We start from the raw sequence: 22,763 nt of genomic DNA, 5'->3' as shown, positions 1-22,763 counted from the left end.
TTGTCATGAGTTCAAGGCCATCCTGAGACTACATAGTGAATTCCAGGTTAGCCTGGGCCAGAGTGAGACCCTACCTCAAACAAACAAACAAACAATCAAAAAAAAAAAAAAAAACCCCAAAACTCCAGATGCCTGCCCCACCATGTACATCTGGCTTTCCGTGAGTCCTGGGGAATGAAACCTGGGTCCTTTGGCTTTGCAGGCAAACAAGCGCCTTAATCGCTAAGCCATTTCTCCAGCCCCAGATGTTTATATTTCTGTTCGGTTTCTTTTCTCTGTACCAAATAGTTTTTGGATGGTGAACAGAGCTGTCCAGGAGCCTCTGGTGTTGACATGTTAAAAACAAAATAAAACAACACGAAACCCGGTCTCTGGAATCTCTATCAGAACCTGCAGCAATTTTCCACAGGACTCCAAACCCGTCCATCACTCTTGTTATCTTGAGCGTCCTCCTTTATACAGCTGCTCCTTGAGAGTCTCGAAGGGCTTGGGGCTGGTTCCAGCTTGGAGAATATGGGGGCAGGGGGTGGAGGGGAGACTCTCACTGTACCTGTGAGCCCACAGCCCACCTCCATCCATTCTGTGCTTTGGCGGTTTAGGGACGCTGGTAGAGCCGGATGATGCCTTCGTCATGCAGACGCTTCCAGACGTTTTTCTCCAACCCAAAGTCATGGTTTATGTAAAACACCAGCCGCCTCAGTGACTTATCATAGTAGTGTTCAGAGAAGCGTCTGTGGTTCTTGGTAATGAAGCCATAGGCACTCACCTGTGAAGGGTGGAGGAGGGTCAGGGCCCGCAGTGACCACTTCCTGGTGACTTCTGTCCCTCGGGATCTGGGCACAGGTCCCGAGGATGCGTACGCCCATTTCGCTTTCCTGCCAGAGAGATGTGTGTGCCCAGCCCAGCCGCCCTCCTGCGCCAAGAGGAGTCCCGGCACTGTCCTGTGGGTTGGCAGCCCTGCAGTAGAGCCTTACCTTGTCGCAGAGATGAAGGGCACTGAGCAGGAGAAAGGCACCGGTGGTGGGGCGGTATATCCTCCAGTGGACTGTGTCCAGGGACTTTGACCTCAGGAACCTGTAAAATACCCCCGATCGCCAACTACCAGGAGCCTGCAAGGATGCGAGAGGGACACGGCCCCGCCACCAATGCGACCATCTCCCCGCACCTGTTCTTCATGTAGCGGAGAAAGTCGGGGTGCAGCAACAGGTATCTGTTCATGTTCAAGGCTTCCCGGAGCGCCTCCTGGGACCTGGGCCTGCGTGCATGGGTGTGGTCTTAGGCCCTGTTCCCTTGCCTGGCCTGCCAGGGCCTAAGTCAGGGTCGCGAGTGTGACTGGTAGCCCAGCTCCAGCTGATGACAGAGGTAGTTCTACCCGTCCCCCCCTTTGTAGCCCCTCCCCTCGCAGCTGGACCTGGGGGACAAGAGGAGGGATGTGGCTACCTGATCCAGAAAAGTTTCGTCCTCTCCAGGGTGTGATTGAGAAGAATTGTTTCCAGCCACTCGTAGTCCCGGCTGCCTTCTAGGAAGTGCAGGTAGCGGATATCCTGAGGACCGAGGACAGCAAGTGGTCTGGGTGTCCTGCCTTGAGGACCCCGGGCTGGGCTGGGCTGGGGGGGGGTGTGGCTCTGATTTTAGCAGACTGTCCAGCTGCTCTCCTCCGGCCTGGTCTGGCCGCTCTCACTCTCACAAGGATGGTCCTTGTGGGGCCACAGACTCCATCCAGACACGAGGCGCCCGTCTCCCCGTCTCCCCTGCAGGCTCCCTTGTTTTAGATGCTGTGGGACGAGGCCCGTCCCTCCTGCTCACCTTATCCAGAGGCACCTGCTGGAAACCCCGATTGCCCAAGAGGAAGATTGACTGGCTCAGGGAGAAGGTGGTGAAGCCATAGAAAGATGTTCTTGTCCCCACATCCTGCTCATAGCCCTTAATGACAGCTCCACTCAATCTGAAAGATCAAACCGGAGGGTGTGGGTGAAAGATGGGCCTGCTTGCCCACAGGTGAGAAAGGCTCCCTGGAGAGGCACGAGTCTCACACTGCAGTTCTCTGGAGACCCCAAGAAAGGCATGGGAACGCTTGCCAGACCTCTCAAGGTAGCGGTAGGCGAGGGGCAGGAGAGGGGCAGCTGGGCAGGACGGCTCACCGGAACACATAGTCGTGGCTGTCTATCTCCTGGCCCACGTGGGAGTTGTTGAGGATGCCCCCGTTGCCCACCACAGCACAGGTGATGCATCGGGAGCTCCCGGCAGGGAGGCTGGCCAGGAGCAGCTGCTGCTGAGGCACCGGGGCGAAGCGCACCACGACCTTCTGCACCACTGAGGCAAAGCGAGGGGCTCTGTTCAGAGCCCTGGAAGGGACTGGACCCTTTCTCCCACCCCACCCTTTCTCCCAGCAAACACATAGAGCAGAGGTAGGGATGCAGACTTCCTCTGCCCTGGCCTTCCCTGGAGTGAGGACTCACAGGACTGATTGAGTTCCATGAAGCCAAAGGGTGGTGCAAAGTGCTCCAGGCGGTCCCACTCACTCTGGTTGAAGTGGCTGGAGTCCAGGAAGAGAGTAAGATTGGGCAGAAAGAGATTCCAGAGCCATGGAGATTTAGCGGCCCTGACCTTCACAGAGTCGGGGCAGGTCTGTGCAGGAGGACACATGGAGGTCAGACAGCTGGGAGAGACTCAGGAAGCCAACATCCAGGGACCGGGCTGGGCCTTAACTCCTGGGGAGCTTTCATCCCTGCCCCCCCTCTTTCACCCTAGCCCCAGAGTCTGCTACCCAACTTTTTCTACCGTCCAGGACCACCATGGTCCAGAGGTGACTCAGAGAATGGGCATTTCCGCCTTCTTGGCAGATATTATGCCTCTGTGAGAGTGACGGGCTGTGGTGCACTTACGTGTGCGTACACAGACACATTTCTCCTTTTTGGATATGTGCGTGTGTACTATTTGTGGTGTATGTGTGGGAGTGAACTTTACATGTGCGCGCAGAGGCCACGGGAGGACCTGAGGAGTGTGTACCTCTCTTCTGCCTTGTTTCTTTGAGACAGAGTCTCTCACTGAACCTGGAGCTTACAATGGCTGACCAGAGAGTCCGGGGATCCTTCTGTTTCCACTCCCCTCAACAGTGGTTACAGGCAGGTACCCCCACACCTGGCTTCTTCTGTGGGTGCTGGAGATCAAACTTGGGGCTCATGCTTGAGCAGCAAGTTCTCTTACCCACTATATATCACCCAGCCCCAACACACACAGGGTTTTTGTTGTTTTGTTTTGTTTTTTTTTGTTCTTTTGAGGTAGGGTCTCACTCTGGCCCAGGCTGACCTGGAATTAATTTTGTAGTCTCAGGGTGGCCTTGAACTCACAGCGATCCTCCTACCTCTGCCTCCCAAGTGCTGGGACTAAAGACATGCACCACCATGCCCAGCTAACACACACATTTTTGAAAGTTGCCCCCATGCAAAGGCATGTGACTAGATTGGGGGGGGGAGTTCTTGAGGCTGGAGGAGAGGAAAGTTTCTAGAACTGGCTTTTCAGGACAAATACATTCCTGGAGATGAGGGCTATGTCTTCTCATCTGTTAGTTCCTGGCCCCTCCCCATCAGAAGATAAGGATTCAGGGCTGGAGGGAAGGCTTAGCGGTTAAGGTGTTTGTCTGCAAAGCCAAAGGAGCCAGGTTTGATTCCCCAGGACCCACATTAGCCAGATGCACAAGGGGACGCATGAGTCTGGAGTTTGTTTATGGTGGCTGGGGGCCCTGGTGTGCCCATTCTCTCTCTCTCTCTCTCTCTCTCTCTCTCTCTCTCTCCCCACCCCCTCTTTCTCTGTCAAATAAATGAATAAATAACAATAAAATATTTTTAAAAAGAAGGTAAGAGTTCATATGTCACACCCCAGTATTGGCATACCCCTTGGCATCTCTAGGGCTGGGGAAGGCCCTATCTCCCTCACACCTTACGGGAATACTCGGCCTGCCTTCACCTCTCATAGGGAAGGTGGTTTAGGATGAGTGTGGGGCTGAGTGGGGTGGGGGGGTGGAGGGGTGGAGACAAGGCAAAGTCCTAGGCTGTGTTTGGAAGAAAGAGCTGCCCCTTAGGGAAGAGGGGTGGCTTCTGAGCAGAAAGCGTAAGGAGGAAGCAGTTGGACAAACTCACCGTCTGAAGGCCCCCCACATCAAAACTATATTTTTCCTCAAAGTCCCACCGCGGCTCAGACTTGAAGTTTTTGGCCTTCAATATTTGGCGTCTTTGCGTGGTAGGGCTTGGCCAGGGGCCAGGGGAGGGGGTGACCTGGGCTACCTTGTCCTTGGCTAGGACAGGGGCTGTGGCCAGTGCTTCCCTGCTTGTCTTTGCTAAGTCGGCTCCTGGAAGTCTGGAAGCCGGAAGTGTCTTTGCCTGGGTCCCTGCGGCGCCCTGGTGTTTCCTGGGCTGGTCCCGTCTTTGGGTGGTCTCTCCATCCCTATTCGCCTGCACAGCTTTCTCTGCCCGCACAGAGGTCAATTCCTGACCCTGACCTCTTAGTGGCGCTGTGTTCACGGTTTGGTCCTTTTCCTGTCTTTGCAGCGATGCCCTCTGCTCGGTGCAGGACGTGGTCTGGTTGGTCTCTGCTCTCCTGCCCACTCCGGGGGTCGTCTTCAGCGGCCCCTCTTCTTGCCCTGACTCTGCATGGATGCTGGTCCTCTGTCCCTCCTTGGTTGCCTGCGACGTGGCCTTTTGTAGTAATTCCTGATCTCTTCCTTTCATGTTCACTGTAAATTGATACCTGGAGAGAGAACTTTTGATGAGGACTGGAGGGGGCAGGCAAAAGTGAACCAGCGTTTCTTCCTGTGACTCAGGCCGACTTTAACCTGGTTTCCTGGGGAGATAAAGGGTCGGGGTAGCACCGTCCATAGCAATTACACTGCCACCCACTGGCAGTGCGCCTGGTACATGTATCTGGAGTTTGTTTGCATTGGCTGAAGGCCCTGGCATGCCCTCTTTCTCTCTCTCACACACACACACAGACACATAAGTAAATAAGTAGATAAATACAATATTTTAAAAACTTGCTCTAGGCATGGTGGCCCACGCCTTTAATCCTAGTACTGGGGAGACTGAGGTAGGAGGATCATTGTGAGTTTTTAGAGAGAGAAAGCATTGGCATGCCAGGGCCTCAGCCACTGCAATCGAACTGCAGATGCTTGCGCCACCTTGTTCGCATGTGTGACCTTGTGCATCAGATTTGCATGGGATCTGGAAAGAAGTGGAATCTGGGTCCTTAGGCTTTGCAGGCAAGCTCTTTAACCACTAAAACCACTAAGCCACCCCTCCAGCCAACTCCTTCTTCTTCTTTCTTTCTTTCTTTCTTTCTTTTTTTTTTTCGAGGTAGGGTCTCACTCTAGCCCAGGCTGACCTGGAATTCACTATGGAGTCTCAGGGTGGCTTCGAACTCACAGCAATCCAATCCTCCTACCTCTGCCTCCTGAGTGCTGGGACTGAAGGCGTGTCCCACCACACCCAGCCGGAAAGGTGTTTGTTTGTTTGTTTTTAAATCTTTTTTTATTTATTTGAGAGAGAGAGAGAAAGGGAGTATGGACATGCCATGGATTCTTGCCACTGCAAACAAACTCCAGATGCATGCACTACTTTGTGCATGTGGCTTTATGTGGGTGCTGGGGAATCAAACCCAGACCACCAGGCTTTGCAAGAAAGTGCCTGTAACGTCTGAGCCGTCTCCCCAGACCCTGCTGGAAAGTTCTGAGTTCTGTGGGGATGGGCTTGCCTCGGATCTGCCAGCCCAGCCTAGTGCCAGGCTTGCGTGGTGGGCGTGTGGCTGTCTCTTGGTTTATCAAACAGTTCTTAGGACTCAGAAGCCTGGTGGTGTATTCATCCCAATCTCCACACCTTCCACTCCAAGAGGTCTGCGGACTTTTACTTTGAAACTTCCACATCCTCCTGGGAGGAATTCTGGTGGCCCACATCTACTCTCATCTTGAACAGTGGCATGGATGTTGCTGTCTGGAAGGTCTATTAATTTGGTTGTAATGAGCGATGTTGAAGCTGGGTGGTATGTGTTACTTTATTCATTTTTTTTGAGGTAGGGTCTTGCTCTAGCCCAGGATGACCTGGAATTCAATATGTGGTCTCAGACTGGCCTCAAACTCATAGCAGTCCTCCTACCTCTACCTTCCAAGTGCTGGGATTAAATGCGTGGGCCACCACGCCTGGCATATTAATTTATTTTTGAGATTCAGTCTCATGTAGCCCAAGCTGGCCTTGAACTTCTGAACCTTCTAACCTCACCTTCTCACGTGCTGGGATGACAGTCTTGTTCCACCATGCCTGGGTTATGTGGTGCTGGGGAATCAAACCGGGGGCTTCCTGTATGCTGGGGAAGGATTTTACCCACTGAGCTATGACCCCAGCCCGATAGAGAGGTCTTTTCCCATTACGCAGCACGCACCATCATGGGCAGCTGATTACCTGCTACGGAGGGGGTTACATGGGTCCTGAGAAACACAGTTCCCTGCTTTGGATTGGATTTATAGGCAAGAGTGGCCCAGTGACTCTGAGGGATGATGCTGTTTGCAACTGCTCCCATTTGCTTGATCTGTTTACCTTTTACAGGAAGTCACTGGAATAACCGGGTAGTGACAAAATTACATACGTAAGTTTCATGTGATTCTCTGTAATCAAATATACCCATAATCGCTAGGGAGGTGGATGTTTATTGCAGGCATTTCCTTATTCTCATGCATAGAATTTGCTGAATGTTGAAATTGTGTCCGGGAGCTCCTGTCCTCTGTAGTGTCTGTTTAGACACTGAGGGAATTTGACCTTGGACATGGGCTGGGTTGGGGTTGAAGAGAATATGTATTTGTGTTTTTAATTAAGGCCTCTAGTCCAGAGGGATAGGCAAAGTAATTATGGACCAGATCCAAGCAAAAAGCAACTTCATTTCATAATTCTAATCTACTTGGGAGATAACAATGTTAGCTCTTGTACTTAAAAATAAATGTATTGAAGCCAGGAGTGGTGGCACACGTCTTTAATGCCAGCACGTGGGAGGCAGAGGTAGGTGGATCACCATGAGTTCGAGGCCACCCTGAGGACTACATAGTTAATTCCAGGTCAGCCTGAGCCAGAGTGAAACCCTACCTTAGATAATAAAAATAAATAAATTAATTAATTTAAAAGTATCAGGCTGGAGAGATGGCTTAATGGTTAAGGTGCTTAGTTGGGCATGGTGGCGCAGGTCTTTAGTCCCAGCCCTCGGGAGGCAGAGGTAGGTGGATCACCATGAGTCTGAGGCCACCCTGAGGCTATATAGTTAATTCCAGGTCAGCCTGAGCCAGAGTGAAACCCTACCTTGAAAAACAAAAACAAAACAAAACAAAACAAACAACAAAAAAAGGTTAAGGTGCTTGCCTACAAAACTAAAGGACCCAGGTTCTATTCTCCAGGACCCATGTAAGCAGATGCACATGGTGACGCATGTGTCTGGAGTTTGTTTACGGTGGCTGGAGGCCCTGGCATGCCAATTCCCCCTCTTTCTCTCTCTCAAATAAAGAAATAGAAATAAAATATTTTTAAAAAATGTATTGAGGGCTGGAGAGATGGTTTGGTGGTTAAGGCACTTGCCTGTGAAGCTTAGGGACCCAGGTTTACCCAGAACCCACATAAGCTAGATGAACATGGTGGCTCATATAACTGGAGTTCATTTGGAGTGGCTGGAGGCCCTGGCATGCCCATTCTCTCTCTCTCTCTCTCTCTTTACCTATCTATCTATCTATCTATCTATCTATCTATCTTGGGAGGCAGATGTAGGAGAATCTCTGTGAGTTCGAGGCCACCATGAGACTACATAGTGAATTCCAGGTCAGCCTGGGCTAGAGCGAGAACCTACTTCAAAAACAAAAAAAACAAACAAAAAAATTTTAAAACAAAGGATCATAGGGCTGGAGATATGGCTCAGTAGTTAAGACTCTTGCCTACAAAGCCTAATGACCTGGATTCAATTCCCTAGTATTCATCCATAGTGAATTCCAATTCCAGGTCAGACTGGGCTAGAGTGAAACCCTACCTCAAAAACCAAAAAAAAAAAAAAAAAAAAGGATGATGACTGAGGAAGATACCTGAAGATCTGAAGATACCTGATGTTGACCTCTAGTCTCCATGTGAACACACACACACATACAGACACACTGGAGAAGTAGGAAGCCTCAATCAAATAGTATCTCTGGGTCTGGAGGGATGGCTTAGTAGTTAAGGTGCTTGCCTGCAAAGCCTAACAGCCCGGTTTCAATCCCCAGTACCCACATAAAGCCAGATGCAGTGGCCCACACATCTGAAAGTCCTTTGCAGCAGCTGGACACCCTGATACACCCATTCATTCTCTCTCTCCTTGCAAATAAATTTAAACATTAAAAAAAAAAATGGCTTCTCTAATATCCTCTCCCTGAAGTGCTGAGGAGTCAGGGGAAACAGAGAGGTTCAACAGTCAGGGAGATTGTAGGACGCCCCTGTTCCTGGGAACTAGAGGATTAAGTACAGATGGCAAGTCTGGGTTCCAGGTGGCACAGGCAGGCTTAAGTCACCAGGACACAGGGGCCATAAACTACAGATAAGTTTGAATTACAACAGTCACCTCAAGGACAACAGAACACACCTCTTAGATAAACTTCTAAATAACCAGGAATGGTCCTAACTTCCTTTTTACTTTGCCTTGGAAACTTATAGTGCCCCAATAACGTACAAGACCCAAGGTGACCTCACATTACCAGCCAAAAGAAGCCTAGAAAAGACACAGACTTCTAATTTGGGGTGGGAGGCATTTGAGAGAATGGAGCTCACTTCAGCCCACTGGTGTAAATAAATGAATTCTCTACCTCTCTGAGTAATGCTTGGATTTCTTGCTGAGTTGAACTCAAATTTTCTTGAACAACACAATTTAGCCAGGCATGATAGTATGTGCCTGTAATCCCAGCACCTGGAAGGCTGAGACATAAGACCCAACCTGGGCTATACAGGATATCCTGCTTTAAAAAAAAAAAAAATCAATTAAACAAAACCCTTAACACAATATGAACCTGTAATCTGATCCCTTCAACAAATACTGGAATACTAGGTTAATGCCTCAAGAATGAATGGCCAGATCTCTTTCTTTTCTTTTTAAATTTATTTTTTAATATTTTTTTAATATATTATTTGTCAGAGAAAGAGGAGGAGGAGAAAGAATGGGTACGCCTGGGCCTCCAGCCACTGCAAATGAACTCCAGATGCATGTGCTCCCTTGTGTATCTGGCTAATGTGGGTAATGGGGAATCCAACCAGGGTCCTTTGACTTTGCAGGCAAGCGCCTTAACTGCTAAGCCATCTCTCCAGCCATAAATTTATTTATTTTTAAGCAGCGAGAGAGACAGAGAGAATGGGCACACCAGGGCGTCCTGCTGCAAATGAACTCCAGACGCACGGGCCACATCAGGTTTTTTGAGTCCTGGGAAATTGAACTTGGGTCATCAAACATTGCAGACAAGAGCCTTAACTGCTGAGCCAACACTTCAGCCCTCTTTTCTATGCCTATTCAACCTCTGAATGTAGTTGTCTACCACTTTTAAATGTAACTGTTTTCCTCCCCACACCCTCTCATTCACCCAAGTCAGGAGTCATTCCAGGGCTGGGGTGGGGGGTGGCTCAGTGGGTAAAGCGCTTGCCACACAGTGAGAGGACCAGAGCTCAGATCCCTGTAGAAATGGCAAGTGAGAGTGGCAGCCCGCCTGTCATTCCAGTGTTTGGGAGGTGGAGACAGGAGGATCCTTGGGATTCACTGGCTAGTACTGTAGTCAAATAGGTGAACTGTTTCAAGTTCCGTGAGAGACCCTATTTCAAAAATCAAGGCAGGGTTGGGTGCTTGGCTCACACCTTTAATCCTAGCACTCAGGAGGCTGAGGTAGGAGTAATGCTGTGTGGTTGGAGCCAGCTTGGGCTACAAAGTGAGTTCTGGGTCAGCTTGAACTCAAGTGAGACGTGTTTCACAAAAGCAAAAGAAAGGGCTAGAGAGATGGCTCAGAGTTTAAATGCACTTTCTGTGCAAGTATGAGGGCCTGAGGGGGCCTGAGACTGTCAGAGTGTCAATCTCCCAATCCCAGATAAATAGCTGGACATGGCCACGTCTGCCTGTTTCCACAGCCCAGTAAAGGTGAACAGAGATCAGGGAACCCTGCAGGGCTTGTAAAGAAACAGCAATCTTGGCTGTCAGTAAGAGACTAGCCTAAATAAGAATGCTGGGAGGGGGCTGGAAAGGTGGCTTAGCGGTTAAGACACTTGTCTGAGAAGCCTAAGGACGCATGTTCTACTCTCCAGATCCCACGTAAACCAGATGCACAAAGGTGAGGCAAGCGCAAGGTTGCACATGCCCACTAGGTGGCACAAGTGTCTGGAGTTCTATTTCAATGGCTGAGAGCCCCGAGCGCCAATTCTCTGTCACTTTCTATAAAATAAAAAAAAAAGGTGGAGTGTGATTGAAGAAAACACGACATTCGCCTCTGTTCTCCATGTGTACACACATGCACACACACCCCCACACACATGTGTGCCCACACACTTATGAAAAATATAGATCCGACTTTATGGCAAGATCTTCCAGGACAGTATGTTTTCTAAGACGTTATGTCTGACTGTGAACACCGAGCAGGTCAGACGTATCTGGCTGTGGACTGTGCTGTGCGCTAGAACAGACACTTCTGCCAGGGTGACACACTTGGTTTTGTCTCAGGATCTGGACGGTGGCTTGCAGCCCAGGGCTGAAATCACAACAGAGCAACAGTCTTTCCTCCCCACTCTATCATCCCTTGCCAAGTCCAGCCAATCTGACATTCTCAGTCTCTTCTTCCTAATCCTGGGCCCTCTGCCTCACTAAAACTGCATACCACACATCTGGGTTTCGTCAAGTTATTTCTTGCCCTAAAAACTTGGGTGTGGGGGGATGAAGAGATGCTGAGTGGTTAAGGCGCTTGCCCGCTAAGCCTGAAGGCCCAGGTTTGAATCCCCAGTATCCACGTAGAGCCAGATGCACAAAGTAACACATGCTACTGGAGTGTGCAGTGGTCATTGGCCCTGGCGCACTCCTCTCTCTCTCCCTGCAAATAAATACATAAGTGAGAATTTAGGGCTGGAGAGATGGCCTAACAGTTAAGGTGCAAAGCCTAAGGACCCATGTTCGACTCCTCAGATCCCACGTAAGCCCCATGCACAAGGTGACCACGTATGGCACACACATCTGGAGTACCGCTGCAGTGGCTGGAGGCCCTGGCATGCCAATTCTCTCTCTCTCTCTCATAAAAAATTTTTAAAAAAAAAATTTTTTTGTTGTTCATTTTTTATTTATTTATTTGAGAGTGACAGAGAGAGATAGAAAGAGACAGAGAGAGGGAGAGATTGAGAACAGGTGCACCAGGGCTTCCAGCCACTGCAAACGAACACCAGATGTGTGCGCCCCCTTGTGCATCTGGCTAACGTGGGTCCTGGGGAACCGAGCCTCGAACCGGGGTCCTTAGGCTTCACAGGCAAGCGCTTAACCGCTAAGCCATCTCTCCAGCCCATAAAAAATTTTTAATTGTGTGTTTGTATGTGTGTGAGTGTGGGCGCCCATATGCCGCCACGTGCGTATGGAGGTCAGAGGACAACAACGGAGCTGTCCTTACCTTTCTCCTCCTTTGAAACAGAGCCTCTTGTTCTCCTTGCTGTCATTACACTGTGTTTGCCTAGCTCACTGATCTGTGAGCTTCCAGAAAGTTCTGTCTCTACCTCCCATATTGTCATCAGCATCCTGGGATTACAGAAGTCTACCACAGTTTCCAGTTTTATGTGGGCTCTGGGGATCCAAATACTAATATTCAGCCTTGAAGGACGGCACCTTACCCACTGAGCCAGCTCCCCAGGCCCTGGTTTTGTTGTTTGTTTTAAAAATATATTTATTTAATTGAGAGAAAGAGATTCCAAACACATGCACAACTTTGCGCGCCTGATTTACGTGCGTACTGGGGAATTGAACCCAGGCCCACGGGTTTTGCAAGCAAGCTCATTTAACCGCTGAACCATCTCCCCTTCTTTTTGGGTTTTGAGACAGGGACTCATAGAGCCCAGGCTGGCTCGGAACTCTCTGTAAAGTTCAGACTGGCCTCAAACTTATGATGATCCTCCTACCTCATTCTCCCAAGTGCTAGGATTACAGGCATGTGCCACCATGCACCATTTCGTTAACATTTCTGATAGCTATAGAATCAAGTTTAAATATGTGGTCTGTTGTTATTTAAAAGTATAAATCCATTAGATCTTCTGTCTTTTGTTTTTAAAATATTTTTGATTTATTTGTTTGAGATGAGAGAGAGAGAGAATGAGAATGGGTGCACCAGGGCCTCTTGCCAGTGTAAATGAACTCCACACACATGCACCACTTTGTGCAACTGGTTTTACTTGGGTCCTAGGATATTGAATCCAGGCCAACCCAGGCCAGCAGGCTATGCAAACAAGTGCCTTTAACCACTGGGCCACCTCCCCAGCCCGATTGCATTATTTCATCAAGAAGCATTTATAGGGCTGGAGAGAGGGCTTAGCGGTTAAGCGCTTGCCTGTGAAGCCTAAGGACCCCGGTTCGAGGCTCGGTTCCCCAGGACCCACGTTAGCCAGATGCACAAGGGGGCGCACGCGTCTGGAGTTCGTTTGCAGAGGCTGGAGGCCCTGGCGCGCCCATTCTCTCTCTCTCCCTCTATCTGTCTTTCTCTCTGTGCCTGTCGCTCTCAAATAAATAAATAAATAATTAAAAAAAAAAAAAGAAGCATTTATAAAGCACCTACGCTGTGCCCGGAGCCTGCCCAAACTGCTGAGCAAATGTAGACAAATTAGACAGTGCCAACCCGCCACATACGGACGGTGGCCGAAAAACCCAAGCCCTGGGCCTGGAACATGAAGTCATGGTGAGCGTGATAGCGGCGGGTAGAGGGGGAGCTGGCGGCAGGGGGACCAGGCTGTACTGTCTGCTCATCTGTAAAAGGGCGGCCAGTGGTGACAGCTGATCTACCAGAGAGGCTTGATGGACACTGAGTAACCCTGACTGTCTGAGACCAGAGCCGGGCCCTGCGTGAGCACGGAAGTCAGTCATTCGCTGCTCTGACAGTCTGAACATGCACTGACCTTTCCCATTTCTGGGCCATCGCTTCTGCTGTTTCTCGAGTCTGCATTGCCTCTGCTTATTGAAGTGTCACACAGCTTCAGGCACCCTGAAAATCCTATGCCTCCGTGTCGTGCCCTGGTTGGAGTCATCTTTCCAGTTTCTTGAATAGCAATTGTCCCATTTGAGTTTTACTGCCGATGCTACCAGCAGCCACATCACCCGGGCTTCATTTTCTTTAATTTTGTGTGCCTCTCTCCCCCATTGGAGTTTAAGTCTCTTAGAAGCTCACCCGTAGGAGGTAATGGGACAGGCTTCCTGCGTAAGCATGAGAGCCTGAGGGGGCCTGAAAACATGAGTTCATATCTCCTATAACCCCAGTCTTGCAAACCCAGGAAATCGGTCAAAACAGCAAGCTCTGGTAACAGTAAGAGTGACTCAAACAAGAATAGATGAAAGGCCTGGCATGTGGAGCACGCTGTTAACCTGTAACCCCAGCGCCCAGAAGGCAGAGGTAGGAAGGAGGATCGCCATGAGTTCGAGGCCATCCTGAGACTACATAGTGAATTCCAGGTTAGCCTGAGCTAAAGTGAGACCCTACCTTGAAAAACAAAAGAGAGAGAGAGAGACTTCCTAGCAAACAGGCAGATCTCCAGCAATACAGTCCTCTTTGCAGACTCTGAGAAAACCATTTTTGTTTCTCTAGTCTTAAATTTTGAAAACAATACATTTTTCTCACAGAGCTAAAAATTAAAATAAAATAAAAACCCAACAATACAGAGAAGTAAAGCAGGAAACAAGAGCCTCCTCATCCCACACCTTCCTCGGGTCGCTTGGGGATAAGCAACGCTTCTGTCATCACGGCTAATGCTCTCACACCGGCCCTGTTCCGGGGGTTTTTGTAAACCATTGTTACTATGATGAGAGCTCACACGGCGAGTCACCCAGAACCCCATTGCCAAGCACGTCACGGGCCGGGATCCAAACCCAGGCATTTTGTCCTACAGCCCATGCTCACTGTCTGAAATCAGTTTATCCCACCACACCCACTATTCCACAGGGAAACTCTTTATTTTCAATATTTTATTTCTTTATTTTGGTTTTTCAAGCTAGTGTCTCTCTTTAGTCCAGGCTGACCTGGAATTCACTCTATAGCCCCAGGGTGGCCTTGAACTCATGGCAATCCTCCTACCTCTGCCTCCCAAGTGCTGGGATTAAAGGTGTGCGCCATTATGCCCAGCTCCTGTTTGTGGTGTGTTTTTTTTTTTTTTTTTTTGAGACAAGGTCTCACTCTGTAGCCTAGGCTAACCTTAAACTCATGGCAATCCTCCTGCCTCAGCTTCCCTAAGTGCTGGGATTACAAGTGTGAACCATCACGTCCAATTCTCCAGAAGGTCCTTGGAAGGATTCACTTGGGGTACAGCACTGGCACTTCCCGTCCCAAGTAGGAGGTCTTGCATCTTACTGACACACATTTTGGGGTGACTGTGTCTTTGGAGACAAGTACAATATCGTGGGATAAACCTTCACTGCAGGACATGGCAGATGACATGAAAGAACAAACTCTGACTCAGTCCTTATTACTCAGCCCTCTGCAGACTTGGTCCATGATGTCTCAATTCCTGCCTCCCCATGAGCCCCCTCGTATCTGGGACACCTTGGTCACCACCATCACCTCCATCTTCTCTCCCACATTCTCCCACTGGTCCTCCCTGGCACTGGTTCTTCTCAGGACTCCTGACCCCAACGCTTCCCTGTGGACCTAGGGGTGGCTTAGAGATACCCCACCCCCACCCCCGCCCAGCATCTTCAAGCACAGACTTCCCGTTTCCTCGGGTGAGTGAGGAGAAACTGAGAAGGTCCCGCGTCTTACCTGGAGGGCTTGGTGCTCTGCTCCTTTACAAAGGAGGACAGAGTGAAGAGCACGATCAACACAGCCAAAACCAGGACACCTTGACAGACTCTTCCTGAACAGAACTTCATGGTGGCAGGCTGGGCCTAAAGGTGATTTCTGCATATCCTGGGGCTTGATGAAGATGGTAGATAGCCTCTCTGCTCAGGGGAGCTCCCGCCCTTCATCTTAACAATGGGCCACACCAGGGAGCCAGAGCCTGCCCTCTCTTCCAGGTAAAGGAGGAGCCAGATTTGCCACTTTAGGGGCTGGCCTCACTAGAAGGAAGAGACACTCCTTCTCTTCAAACAAGTTCACCTCTCTCTCTCTCTCTCTCTCTTTCTCTTAATTTCTGGACATAGAACTTTAGGAGAATGTGGACCCGTCACACACAACTTCATCATATCACTTCATCTCCCTGCCTCATTCACAAACGGGAGGAGCAGAGGTACCCTTCACATGCAGGGCCTGGCTCCCCGTGGGCACCTCACACGTGGGCACCACTGCCTGTTATTTCTGGCTGCTTCTCTGGAATCATTACAGGAACAGCAATGAGCCTCGTGTCTGAGCCTCAGTCTCAGCCAGGCACTGCAGAAGGTTTCATGGAAAGACTCTCATGGAACCCGTGTGGCCCCGTAGGATCTGGGTTTGACTGTGACCCCCACTTTACCATTGAGGAAACTACCTCTGTGTGCCAGCACCACACCAGAGCACAAGAGACAGACAGACAGCCCGGCTGGCATGGGTCCAGACCAGTGGGTTCAGACTGCGTCCTTTCTCTCTGCCAGCAGTGCCTCTGAGAATCATTAACTCTGATTTTGTGTGTGTGTGTGTGTGTGTGTGTGTGTGTGTGTGTGTGTTTTTCTTCCCCCTGAGGTAGAGTCTTGCTCTAGCGGAGGCTGACCTGGAATTCACTATGTAGTCTCAGGGTGGCCGAACTCTTGTCGATCCTCCTACCTCTGCCTCCCGAGTGTTGGGATTAAAGGTATGTGCCACCATGCCTGGCAGTAACTCTGATTTTAAAGACAGAGAAGAAAGAAAAGAAACATAACAGTATGGGGAAAAAATATACGTTGACCTAAAACAATAAAAACAAATCTAGTTCTACACGAAACTTAGGCCAGGTGTGGTGGTACAAATCCCATGCTCATGACAATACGGGAGGTAGAGACAGAACTTTCTGGAAGCTCACAGATCAGTGAGCTAGGCAAACACAGTGTAACGACAGCAAGAAGAACAAGAGGCTCTGTTTCAAATGAGGAGAAAGGTAAGGACAGCTCCGTCGTTGTCCTCTGACCTCCATACGCACTTGGTGGCATATGTGCGCCCACACTCACACACATACAAACACACAATTGAAAAAAATTACGTGAGAGAGAAAGAATTGGCAGGCCAGGGCCTCCAGCCACTGCAGTGGTACTCCCTACCTTAAGAAACAAAAACACCTTAGAACAATCTCAGGAAATATGGTGAATTATTCATGCAAAAAGTTTTGGGGAGGGAGGGCTAATCAAAATCTAAGAGGATGCAAATAAATCATATGGAATCCTCTGGTTTTGGACAATGGAACACTCAGGAGCTGTTGATCATTGCTAGAAAATTTTCAGTGCCAGGGATGGGATACCTCCAGTGAGTTGTTGGCCAGGGAGGTCCCTGATGCCCCCAAAGCATTATAGGCCATTGCCAAGGCCCTTGGTTTCCCACCAGGAATCGTTGGTAAGACCCTATTGCTGAGGACTCCACATACTTGGGCTGCAAGGCCACTGAGAAATCCTGCTGGAGCTGAGCTGAAAACCTCCTCCATGTAGACTAGCTGACAGAAAGCTGGAAGAAGCCATGCTGTATGCAGTTCAATGGGAGAAAGAGATACCACCAGTGAAGATACTCAACAGTGGACACTGCAAGCCTTATAATTGGCCAGCCAGCCCAAATGAGCCAATGGGTGCAATAGTGGCATGTCTGTCATGGTGGAAACCAACTGTCCACCAACTGGACTGGAGGCCTGCTCCATGGGGGGGGGGGGAGAGAACACATCCCTGATACTGGAAACTTAAAACAGGGGTAGTCATGAGCCCTAGGGGTGTAACATCTGCTGATGTCTGGATAAGTGTATATACTATGCTTATCAAACTGCCCAGTAAGCACTTCTCTTAATATTCATACCCTTATATTAACACTACTCTCACTTTGGGTAGAGAATCTTCTCTTTTCAGATGGCAGTGATCTTGGGATGACTCAGAAGGTATCATAGTGCTGGAAAGAAGTGACTGGAGTACTGAGTAACATTTAGATCGCACCTTCCAAGGCTCAGGGTCTAATGTGGAAGAGGTGGTGGAAAGAATGTAAGAGCCAAAGAGAGGGCAGGACTCCTTACAACATGCTCCTTCAGACACAAAATGGCCTGGATATCCATGACCTCACCGTGCCTGACACTACCTACACAAGACCATCATAAGAGGAGGAAAAGATGATGACATCAAAATAAAAGAGAACATGGGGGCTCCCAAATTCATCAAACAAAATAAAAGAGAGACTGATTGAGATGGGGAGGGGATATTTTGGAGAATGGAATTTCAAAGGGGAAAGTGGGCGAGGGGAGGAAGGGTATTACCATGGGATATTTTTTATAATCATGGAAAATATTAATAAAAATTGAGAGAAAAAAAAAAAAAACCAAACCAAAAAAAAAGTTCTGGGCTGGAGATATGACTTAGCAGTTAAGGCGCTTGCCTGTGAAGCCTAAGGACCCAGGTTCGACTCCTCAGGACCCACATAAGCAAGATACACAAGGTGGTGCATGTATCTGGAGTTTGTTTGCAATGGCTGGAGGCCCTGGTGCGCCCATTTTCACTCTCTCTGTCTCTTTCTGTCTCTCAAATAAAATAAAATAAAATATAATAACTTCCTTTAAAAAAACAACAACAACAAAGTCTTGGCTCCGGTGTGCTAACAGGCCCACGGGTTTCTGAGCAGGCAAGGTGAGAGGTAAGATTCGTGTCACTGCAAGGGTGAAGCCCTGGAGGCTTGGGGACCGTGGTTCATTGCTCACGCCTATCAACGCTGCTTCCGCGTTTGTGTCCAAAGCCCTTGGCTTCCACCCATGGCCTGCGCCAACGAGCGCCCAAGCAGGCTCCCCCAGGGAGGATGAGGAAGGTACGATCATGTTCCTGAGAAGCAGAGCTGTGCAAATTAATGGGGTTTTTTAATCTGTCTTTCACCCTCTGCCTTTAAACTACACATTCGCTTTCTGCTCTCGGCCATCCCAGCGCCTTCTCTCAAAGCCAGGCGGACGGGTGCACTCTGGAAGGCGGTGGCTCACCTCCAGCACCCCCATCCCCCCCTCCCCCTGCAAGGCGGCCTGTCCCTCCTCCCTCTCCGTGCTCCCAATAAGGCCATGGCTGGCTGTCCTTTGGCCTTCCACGGAATGCTGAGCCAACATGGATAACGAGTGAGTTGCCTCTGGCTTCCTTCATGGGTTGGCTGTGGGGGATCTGGGGAGCAGCTGGTGGGGGTGGAATAATCCCTAGTTCATTTCCAGAGTCCAGAGCTGCTGGGCAGGATGGGAGAGCCAGAGAAATTCAGTTTAGGGCAAAATTTTATTTGTATTATTGAAGGGTTAATAGCCTTCCCTGAAAACCACAGGGAACTATAGAGTTCATAACAACTAACCTTAAGATTAGAAGGCCAGGGGCTATAGAGAGATGGCTTAGCAGTTAAACACTTGCCTGTGAAGCCTAAGGACCGCAGTTCAAGGCTCGATTTCCCAGGACCCACGTTAGCCAGATGCACAAGGGGGTGCATGCGTCTAGAATTCGTTTGCAGCTACTGGAAGCTCTGGAGTGCCCATTCTCTCTGTCTCTTTGTCTCTCTCTCTCTCTGTGTCGCTCTCAAATAAATAAAAACAAACAAACAAAAGATTAGAAGGCCAAGCCTGTGTGGTGGCACATACTTTAATCCCAGCACTCGGGAGGCAGAGGTAGGAGGATTGCCATGGGTTCAAGGCCACCCTGAGACTACATAGTGAATTCCAGGTCAGCGTGGACTAGAGTGAAACCCTACCTAAAAGAAAGATGAGAAGGCTGTGAAGAATGCAGACTATGTCCTCCCTAGTCAATTCTGCTAAAGAGCCTATTCTGAGCAAATAACTTGATGCCTTATCTGCTTTCCTTGGACCTGCAGCTGACTCAGTTTGTGTGCCTTAGCATCCTCCTAGGTCTGAACTACAGCCTGACTGGGTGCCTTAGCCTCCACCTCCAGGAAGGCTGCAGCCCCTCGCTCTACCTCTCAGTAAGCAGTCTGTCTGTAGAGATCAAGTCCCGTGTTCTTTGTTGCTTCCTTACAATTATTATTTTAAAAATACATGTTTAAAGCTGGGTTTGGTGGCGCACGCCTTTGATCCCCGCACTGGGGAGAGGCAGAGGTAAGAGGAGCGCCATGAGTTCAAGGCCGTCCTGAGACTACATAGTGAATTCCAGGTCAGCCTGGGCTATAGTGAGACTCTACCTCTGGAAAAAAAAAAAAAAATTAGCTATTAGAGAAAGGGACAAAGAGTGAAGATAGCCTCTTTCCTCTAGCCTCTTTCACTGCAACTGAACTCCAGAAACATCTGCCACTTTGTGCATCTATCTGGCTTTAGGTGGGTACTGGGGAATCTGTAAGCAAGTGCCTTTAACCACTAAGCCATCTCTTCATCCTAAGGGGAAGATTTTAAATGTCATCATGGTCCTTGTGTTTTGTAAGATCTTCTCTCTCTCTTTTCTGAGGTAGGGTCTCACTGTAGCCCAGGCTGACCTGGAATTCACTTTGTGGCCAAGATCTATGGAGGACGGCAGAGAAACGGAATCATGCTCAGCCACTTCAGTGGAGGCCCCAAGAGTGTGGCCTGTCGGGTCCTCCAGCCCTGGAAGGGCTGAAAATGGTGGAAAAGGACCAAGATGGGGGCCGCAAGCTGACACGTCAGGGACACAGAGACCTGGACAGGATTGCTAGACAGCCCCTGTTTTGGTTTTGTTTTCCTATGGGTGTTCTGGACACAAGGATGAATAAAACAAACAAACCAGCTGGGCTGGAGAGATGGCTTAGTAGTTAAGGCATTTGCCTGCAAAGCCAAACGACCTTGGTTCAATTCCCAGAACCCACGTAAGCCAGATGCGCAAGGTGGTGCATGCATCTGGAGTTCAGTTGTAGTGGTCAGAGGCCCTGTTACACCCATTTTCTCTCTCTCCTTGCAAATAAATATTAAAAATAGTTTTTAATATTTTGTTTTTATTTATTTATTTATGAGAGGGGAGAGAATGGGTGTGCCAGAGCCTTTAGCCAGGACCTGTAGCCACTGAAAATGAACTCCAGAGACATGAGCTACTGCAAATGAACTCCAGATACATGTGCCACCACATGCTGGATTACATGGGTTCTTGGAAGTCGAACCTAGGGCCTTTGGCTTCACAGGCAAGTACCTTAACTGCTAAGCCATCTCTCCAGCCCCATAATATTTTTTTGAAGATTTTTTAAAAAGATTTTAAAAAATTTATTTATTTGAGACAGAGAGAAGGAGAAAGAGAGAGAGTGACAGAGAGAGTGCGAATGGGCATGCCAGGGCCTCTAGCCACTGCAAATAAAATCCAGATGCAGGTGTCACCATGTGCATCTGCCTTACATGGGACCTAGAGAATTGAACCTAGGTCCTTAGGCTTTGCAGGCATGTGCCTTAACCACTAAGCCATCTCTCCAGCCCCCCATAATATTTTTTAAAACATATTTTTGTAATAACAAAACAAACAAACAATACATGTGAGAGTTCTGATTTCTTTACATCCCACCAACACTGATTTTGTTGTTGTTTTTCCCAGGCAGGGCTTCACCCTAGCCCAAGCTGACCTGGAACTCACTCTGTAGCCTGAGGCTGGCCTCCAATTCATACCAGTCCTCCTACCGGTCCCTCCAGCCTTCAGAGTGCGGGAACTAAAGCTGTGCGCCATCACACCCAGTCCCACAAACACTTTCTTATTTTTAATTAATTAATTAAATTAATTAATGAGAGAAAGAAGCAGAGAGAGAGAGTGAATGGATGTGACAGGACCTCCAGCCACTGCAAATGAACTCTAGCTGCATGCATCACCATTTGCACCTGACCTATGTGGGTACTGGGGAATCAAACATGGGTCCTTAGGCTTTGCAGGCAAGCGCCTTAACCACTAAGCCATCTCTCAGCTCTATTTTTTATGATTTTTGTGTGTGTGGTATATAGGTCTGTGGTGTATGTGTGTGCATGTGTGTGTGGTGTATATGTGTGTATGTGGTGTATATATATATGTGTGTGGTGTGTGGAGCCGCCACCACGCCCAGCTGTTTGTTTGTTTTTTTTTTAACCTGGGTTTTACTGGAACTCACTCTGTAGTCTCAGGCTGCCCTCAAACTCAGTGCTGAGATTAACGGTGTTAGCCACCATACCCGGCTATTTTTATTTGAAATTTGAATTTGAAATAGGGCTATTTGAAATAGGGCCTCATATTTCCCAAGCTGTCCTCAAAACTGATTTATAGCTGAAACTGACCTTGACCCTCTGTCTGCACCGCCATGCCCGGTTTATTCTGTGCTGGGGTCAAACCCAGGCTTTGTGTGTGCAGGGTAAGTGCTACCTACTGAGCCGCACGCCCAGCCCTTGTTGCTCTTTTAATGAGGGGTATCTGATGAGCAGGCTGACTGTCTTTTCAATGTCTTATTTTTTTTTAAATTTTTATTAACATTTTCCATGATTATAAAATATATCCCATGGTAATTCCCTCCCTCCCCACCCCCTTTTCAATGTCTTATAAGCCATGTGTATAACTTCTTTGGAGAAATCTCTCTATATCATTTGCTCATTAAAAAAAAAAAAAATTAACCCGGGTGTGGTGGCGCATGCCTTTAATCCCAGCACTCGGGGAGGCAGAGGTAGGAGGACTGCCATGAGTTCAAGGCCACCCTGAGACTACATAGTGAATTCCAGGTTAGCCTGGGCTAGAGTGAGACCCTACTTTAAAAAACAGCAAGCAAACAAAAAAAATTTATGGTTATTTAAGAGAGGGAGGGCAAGAATGGGCGCGCCAGGACCTCTAGTCACTGCAAAGGAACTCCAGATGCAGGCGCCACCTTGTGCATCTGGGTTATGTGAGTCCAGGGGAATCAAGCTGGGGTCCTTTGGCTTTTCAGGCAAGCACCTTAACCATTAAGCCATCCCTCCAGCCCTGCTCATTTTTTAAAAATGTATTTATTTGAGAGTGAGTGAGAGAACAGGAGAAAGAGAGAGGCAAATAGAGAATGGGCATGCCAGGGCCTTCAACCATTGCAAACAAACTCCAGACACTTGTGCCACCTTGTGCATCTGGCTTATGTGCGTCTTGGGGAATCGAACCTGGGTCATTTGGCCTTGCAGGCAAGCGCCTTAACTGCTAAACCATCTCTCCAGCTCCCTTTGCTCATTTAAAAACTGAGATTATTGCCGGGTGTGGTTTTGCAGGCCTTTAATCCCAGCACTCGGGTGGCAGAGAGAGGAGGATTGCTGTGATTTTGAGGCCACCCTAATACTATATAGTGAATTCTAGGTCAGCATGGACTAGAGTGAGACCCTACCTCGACAACCCCCCCCACCAAAAAAAAAAAGAAGAGAGAATATCTTTGATAATCTTTGCTGGTTTTCTTCAGGAAAAGAAGGCTGCCAGCTGGGCATGGTGGCAGGCGCCTTTAATCCCAGCACTCGAGA

The 22,763-nt window shown here is 48.9% G+C and overlaps 1 protein-coding gene across 1 annotated transcript; it reads right to left on the bottom strand.

The window, feature by feature from the left end:
* Positions 1-384: 384 nt before the first annotated feature.
* Positions 385-21,600, bottom strand: St6galnac1 (ST6 N-acetylgalactosaminide alpha-2,6-sialyltransferase 1). Its single transcript, XM_045159566.1, has 10 exons — positions 21,576-21,600; positions 12,889-13,005; positions 4,140-4,771; positions 2,460-2,628; positions 2,142-2,313; positions 1,807-1,945; positions 1,441-1,544; positions 1,166-1,255; positions 975-1,074; positions 385-766 (listed from the first exon to the last, which is right to left on the bottom strand). Exons 1-10 carry the CDS (start codon positions 21,598-21,600, stop codon positions 596-598), a joined length of 1,719 nt encoding a protein of 572 aa, XP_045015501.1. The 3' UTR covers positions 385-595.
* Between the last annotated feature and the right edge of the window lie 1,163 nt (positions 21,601-22,763).

This window comes from Jaculus jaculus, chromosome 9 (genome assembly GCF_020740685.1).
Source record: "Jaculus jaculus isolate mJacJac1 chromosome 9, mJacJac1.mat.Y.cur, whole genome shotgun sequence".
NCBI classification, from domain to species: Eukaryota; Metazoa; Chordata; class Mammalia; order Rodentia; family Dipodidae; genus Jaculus; species Jaculus jaculus.
This window is presented reverse-complemented; position numbering and strand designations above follow the sequence as displayed.